General features: G+C 65.8%; 3 protein-coding genes across 3 annotated transcripts in view; 2 read left to right on the forward strand and 1 right to left on the reverse strand.

Moving 5' to 3' along the window:
- Positions 1–299: 299 nt before the first annotated feature.
- CLDN25 (claudin 25) lies at positions 300–977 on the reverse strand (the record flags this gene model as incomplete). Its single annotated transcript, XM_084274890.1, has 1 exon — positions 300–977. One exon carries the CDS (start codon positions 975–977, stop codon positions 300–302), a length of 678 nt encoding a protein of 225 aa, XP_084131016.1.
- A 2,059-nt stretch (positions 978–3,036) lies between these two features.
- Positions 3,037–4,883, forward strand: LOC311200640 (G protein-activated inward rectifier potassium channel 4-like; the record flags this gene model as incomplete). The annotated part of the gene is made up of 3 exons (XM_084274928.1): positions 3,037–3,195; positions 3,303–4,482; positions 4,591–4,883. The coding sequence occupies 3 exons, from the start codon at positions 3,037–3,039 to the stop codon at positions 4,881–4,883; spliced, it is 1,632 nt and encodes a 543-aa protein (XP_084131054.1).
- A 1,342-nt stretch (positions 4,884–6,225) lies between these two features.
- The window catches only part of UBE4A (ubiquitination factor E4A), a gene marked incomplete at its 5' end in the record, with an annotated part of 10,297 nt that continues 10,197 nt past the window's right edge, over positions 6,226–6,325 (forward strand). The window contains one exon of the mRNA XM_084274929.1: positions 6,226–6,323. Coding sequence (XP_084131055.1) covers positions 6,226–6,323 — 98 coding nt within the window. The remainder of the gene's footprint in view (positions 6,324–6,325) is intronic.

Here is a 6,325-nt window from a genome sequence, read left to right on the forward strand (position 1 = left end):
GACGCGGACGGGGCGAGCTGCTGCGCTGCTGGCGACCGCCATGGGTTTGGCTACAGGGGATGCTGAGACGGCGGCATCATCAGCGAGTGACCCTGCCTCCACTGCCACGGGAGAAGGAAGCGCTGCCCGCCCTCCGCCGCGCCGCCTGCCCGCGCTCGCTCGGCGAGTGCCGCGGGGAACGCTGCGGCTCCTTCGAGGAAACACGCGCCAGGCCCGCGGAGGGCAAAGCAAACATAGAGCTGGAGGAGGAGAAGGTCCCATAAGGAGGAGTAGGAGCTGGGGTGCGGCGCCCCGAGGCCTTAGATGACCAGATCTGCGTTTTTGGGGAGTGGCTGGTGGCCCCCAGATGGATCCTGTGTGGCAGCGGTGGGCCGGCGGCAGGCAGGGGCTGCTGGCGTCGCGGTTCCGGCGTCGCGGGCGCTGCAGGCGAGGAGCAGCCCTCCGGCGGTGAGGAAGGCTCCAGCGAACCAGCCCAGGAAGGTGGCCTCCCCGAATTCCCACCGGGGGACGATGTCGGGGACGGTGTCATCCCAGAAGTCGAGGACAGTGTTGTAGGCGACCCAGGAGACTGGTGCCAGCGTGGCCAACCCCGCCACGCCGAACGTCGCTCCCCCGCTGAGGAGGAGCCGCCGCTTTAGCCTGGGTCTGTCCTCACAGGCTCTCCAGCCCGGCAGCCCAGGGGTGGTGAGGAGGCAGCCCAGCAGCCCCAGCCCGTTGGAGAGGCACATCAAGAGGCGGGAGACACGCAGCTCGGGGGGCAGCGCCAGGAAGGAGCCGTGGGCTCGGCATTCAACCACTCCCTCCTCCTGGGTGATGCAGACCTGCCAGAGTCCCATGGTCCAGACCTCCAGCTCGTTCAAGTCCAGGTTGAGGCTCTTCCAGAGGGGAACGAAGGTGGTGACGCAGGAGGAGACCCAGCCCAGGAGGGCCAGCAGCATCCCCCCAGCCTGTGCCTTTGCCCACCAGCTCCGGGCCATGTTAACGCCGCCCCGCTAACCTAACCTGTGCGCCGGGCTGAGATAAGCCGCCCCGAGCGACGGGCGCGGGCATTAACGCCTGTGGAGCAGCGTCCGCCCCGCCGCCGGCGTCTGGAGCCCCGCGAGGGGGGAGAGCAGATTCGAGCCTGTTCCTCTGACACTGGGGTGTGGCCAGGAGCATTTTCCAGCCGTTGTTGGTTTTTCCATGCTAAAAGGAAAGCGCGTCCGGCTCGGGATGGGACGGGTGCATCCCCACCTGGCCTTCTGGATAGAGTCCCACCGCTGCCTCGCCGTGCCCGGGAGGGTTAAGCCCAAAGCACGCAAATCCTCCGAGCCTTGGCAGGGACAAACAGCAAGTGCCTCTCAGCAGCGGTGGCTCCCACCGTGCCAGGATGGGGAGAGCACCCCAAGCAGATGAGAGCTGGCACCGGGCTCTGCTTGTGAGGCCTTGGGGCATCGGCTCGCCATTAAGCAGAAGAGCCCGTGTTGAGGGTGGGTGCGCCTGGCACCCCCTCCCACCCTCGGTGGGGGACATGGGGAGGGGGGTTACTGGTGTGTCACAGGACTAAAGGCACCCTGCTGCAGAGAAACATCCTGCTGAGGGGAGAGGACGGGCCGCGTGGTCAGGGAAAATCCCAACACAGCCCTGGTGCTGGCCTCCCGTCCGCCCCCGCCTGCATCCCTTCCACGGGGTCCAGCTGCAGATTCATCTTCCTGGGGAGATTAGTGACTAATCTCTCCTTCATCTGCCGTCTTCCTTATCAACAGGGGGATTGGGGGCCAGGCTGGTAAATTACCGAGCCATGCCGGTGCTGGGGGTCTGGCCCCCATCGTCATTGAGCAGGGAATCTTCATGGGGCTGGGGGGTGCTCCTGGGAGGCAGACAGGCTGGGAGCCAGGGAGCATGACCCAGCCTGGAGACTGGTGGTGGGGGCCAGTTTTCCATCACTCTCCCATCCCCACGAGCAGACAGGGAGCATCATCCCGGAGGTGAGAGCAGGGAAATCCTCTGGGAACCTCCTCCTGCTCCTTCCCTCAGGCGCCAGGGCCCCTGCTCCTCCCGATTAAATCATCTCGAGGTAATTGTGCCTGTCATTGAGACAGATTAACAGGCGACCTTCTGCCACTGGAGCAGGATTGGCGGCCACAACCCAACTCCCCTTCCTTCCCTCCCAGCAGCCGCGGCCACGCAGCCCGGTGGAGGATCCCTGTCCATACCCAGCGGGATGATGCCCGGCAGCGGTCGGGCTGGAGCAGCATCCACCAGCTGAGGACGTCTGCTGGTCCAGCAGCTGTTCCACCCGGCCATGAGGTGGGTACCTCTCTCACCAGGGATGGGGTCTGGGGTCTGTGCAGGGCTGGGGCGGAGGAGGGGTCACGAGCATGTCCCAGAGCACCACAGGTCCCACCTGGGCAGTGGCCAGAGATGCTGCGGGAGCAGTTCTGCCCTGGGACACCAGCTGGGGATGCTGGGAGGGGCCGAGCTGCCCACACTCCCCATCCCTACGTTCCCCATCCCTGTGCTCCCCATCCCTACATTCCCCATCCCCATAGTCCCCATCCCTGCGCAGGTTGCTGCTTTCCAGGTTGCATTTCCAGGACCGTGACCTCCCATAGCATCGTCTCCCCGTGGGGACCCAGCCAGACTCGACCCAGCATTCCAAGGAGCTCGTCTGCAGAGCTGGCGGTTCTGGCCACATCCCGGGATGAGCACGGAGCGCAGCTGTGGGCGGGTGCTTGCCAGGGCTGCTCCTTGCCGGGGGGGCGACTGCCTCACGTCCCCGGCCTCCACCATGCAATTATGGCCCCTAATGGGCTTAGCCATCTGCTGCCCGCCCGTAGCTGCCCCGGCACGGCTCCGTGGCTGGCACGTGTGCTACCTGGCAAGGGTGGCTGCGCCAGACCCTGACCCATGGGGATGCAGAGAGGGGCCAGAGCCCCACGCCACCCTCCAAACCCAAAGTAAACCCCACCCCCCACCCCGGTTTTGCATCCCCTGCAGCAGGACCCCATGCCCAGTCCGGAGCTGAGCCCCCATCTCATCTCATCCCATCCCACCATGGTGCTCCCCTGCGGCGGTGGCAGGCTGGTGCCCGAGGAGCCCCGCGGCCGCAGCAACTCCATCCCCCCGGCGCAGACCCCCACTGCCAAGCACATGCTGGCTTACCTGCCCCGGCCACCCACCGACACCAGCCGGTACGGCACCTTCCCCCAGAAGGTATGGCTCGCGCCAGGGCTCTCAGGAGTCCCTTGGACGGGATGCTACCGGGTGGTCCCTGTTGTCTGAGGCGGTTTCCCAACAGCAGGCTCCTTTCCGCCCTGCAGCCTGAACTCCCAGCCACCCCCAGAGCTCTGGTGGAGGATGGCTGGCAGCAAGCTGGCACCGCTGCTGCCAAGAGAGGTGCCCTGATGCCAAACTACCCATCCCTACCCCGCCGCGGCGGCTGCATCATCCCCAGCGAGCCATCCTCACCGCCGAGCCACAGCAGCTTGGACACCCGGCACCATCCCAGTGATCCATCCCGGTGCCCAGCAGTGGTGGGTGCCCGCTGGTACCCGCTGCAGGCGCTGAGCGTGCCCAACATCCCCAGCTCGGCGCGCAGCAAGACCGCAGCCCGCAGCAGCGCCGCTGTCCCTGTCCCAGAGGGGCCGCAGGGCCGGTGCCGCAAGCTGCTGGAGGAGGATGGCCCTGTGCTCCAGGCTGGGAAGCGGCAGCGGCAGCGTTACGTCACCAAGGTGGGCAAGTGCCAGGTGAACCTGGGCAACATCCAGGAGAAGAAGCGGTTCCTCTCGGACATCTTCACCACCATCGTGGACCTCAAGTACCGCTGGTTCCTCTTCGTCTTCATGATGTGCTACATCGTCACCTGGGTGGTCTTCGGCACCGTCTACTTCTTCGACGCCTGGGCGCGGGGCGACGTCGGGCACCGGGGCGATCCGGAGTGGCGGGCGTGCATCGAGAACGTGGACGACTTCGTCTCCGCCCTCCTCTTCTCCGTGGAGAGCCAGCGGACCATCGGCTACGGCTCCCGGATGGTGACGGCCAACTGCGCCGAGGGCGTCATCCTGCTGATGGCACAGTCCATCGTGGGCTCCATGATCGACGCCCTGATGGTGGGCTGCATGTTTGTCAAGATCTCCCGGCCCAAGAAACGCGCCCAGACCCTCATCTTCAGCAAAAACTGCGTGGTGTCCCGGCGGGATGAGCAGCTCTGCCTCATGTTCCGCGTGGGCGACCTGCGGGAGAGCCACATGGTGGATGCCAAGATCCGGGCCAAGCTGATCAAGTCGCGGCAGACGGCCGAGGGGGAGTTCATCCCCCTGGAGCAGTCGGAGCTGAACCTGGGCTACGACACGGGGGAGGATCGCCTCTTCCTGGTGGAGCCCCAGATCATCTGCCACGTCATCAACCGCCGCAGCCCCTTCTGGGACATGTCGGCCGAGTCGCTGCGCCGGGAGCAGTTTGAAATCATCGTCATCCTCGAAGGCATCGTGGAAGCCACAGGTCAGCGGGGACAGGGAGGAGCTCGGGGTGGGGGGGTTGAAATGTCATCGTGGTTGGGCCTGGTTATGCCCAGTACGGGGCTGGGGCTCACCCATCGCCTCGCCGCAGGGATGACGTGCCAAGCCCGCACCTCGTACACGGAGGACGAGATCCTCTGGGGTTACCGCTTCGAGCCCTGCATGTCCCTGGAGAAAGGCGCCTTCCGGGTGGACTACAGCCGCTTCGAGATGACCTTCGAGGTGCAGACACCGGCCGCCAGCGCCAAGGAGCTGCAGGAGCTGAAGGAGCTGGAGCAACCCGCCCTCGGCCTCTATTGGGACCGTGTCCTGCAGGCCCGCGCCCCGCCGGGCGCCGAGGACGTGCTCGCTGAGCCGCCTGAGCGGGACGGGACCGTGGCCTGAGCCCCTCTCCAGGCGAAAGGGTGGTGGGACGGGACATGTGGAGGGTCCCCCAGCGCCCGCAGTGCCATAGCCCACCCGCCCCGCGGTGCAGCGGGAAGAGCTGAGCCCTCTGGGCCCCTCGCAGCCAAGGATGGCTTCTGTAACCAGGGCTTCTGTAACCTGGGGTGAGGGAGCGCCTGAAATTAAAGAACCCCCCCCAAAACATGTCCCCCACCCCCATGCAAAGGGCTCCGTGGCGGGCGCCGCGGCTGGGCAGCGCTGCGGGGGGGGACACGAGGGCTCGTGTGGCAGCTGCAGCTTGGCCCAGAGTGGGGAGGGATGGTGACTGGGTGGGAGGCAGGAATGGGGTGTCCATGTGTCCGTGTTCAGCTGTGTCTGTGTGTCTCAGTGTGTGTGTCTCCATGTCTGTGTCTGCCCATGTCTGTCTGTGTCTCCATGTCTGTCCGTGTCCTTGTGTCTCTGTGTGTCCACATGTCCATGTGTCCCTGTGTCCATGTCCATCCATATGTGTCTGTATCCATGTGTGTGTGTGTGTCCATGTGTCTGTGTCTGTGTGTCCATGTGTCTATATGTCTCCTTGTGCATGTCCATGTGTCCATATGTCCATGTGTCCATGTCCAGCTGTGTCCATTTGTCCATATGTCCATGTGTCTGTGTCCACGTGTCTCCATGTGTGTCCATGTGTCCATGTGTCCATATGTCCATGTATCCATGTGTCTCTATGTGTGTGTCCATGTGTCCGTGTCCATGTGTCTCCATGTGTGTCCATATGTCCATGTGTCCATGTCTGTGTCCATGTGCGCCCATACACGTGTCTGTGCACGGCTGTCCGTGTCCATACGTGTGCCCGCACACACGTACCCACACCCGTCCCTGGGGCCGCCCCACAGCCCCCTCCGCCGCCCGAGGACCCACCCCCCCCCACACTGACAACCAGCTCCCTCCCCCCGAGGCATCATGCCCCGCGCGGCTTGCCATAGCGCCCCAAGGCACGCCGGGAAATGTAGTGCGGGGAGGGGGGGGCAGAGCCGCGCACTCCGCGCTTGCGCAGTGAAGGACCGGAGGGTGGGAACTATGCGGCGCGGGGGGGGGGAGGGGAGCTCTCTCGCGCTCGGCTTCCGGCGGCCGCGGTGACGCCTCTGGGGGTGCGACGAGCTGACGCGCAGCGGCGGCGGAGGTGAGAGCGGCGGAGGCCGCGGCCCCCCCCCCGCCCGCCCCCGGTGAGCGGGTCTGGGCTCCGGGCAGCCGCTTCCCCGAGGCCGGGCAGTAACGGCCGCTGTGCCCGCAGCCCGGCCCGCTCCCCCCCCCCCCTCTCCCCCCGCATGGCGCGGCCCTGAGGGAGATGACCGACCAGGAGAACAACAACAGCATCTCCAGCAACCCTTCCGCCGCCCTCTTCGGCTCCGTCGCCGACGCCAAACACTTCGCCGCCGTCCAGAAGC

Source organism: Gallinula chloropus (assembly GCF_964237585.1).
Source record: "Gallinula chloropus genome assembly, chromosome: 24".
In the NCBI taxonomy this organism is placed as follows: Eukaryota; Metazoa; Chordata; class Aves; order Gruiformes; family Rallidae; genus Gallinula; species Gallinula chloropus.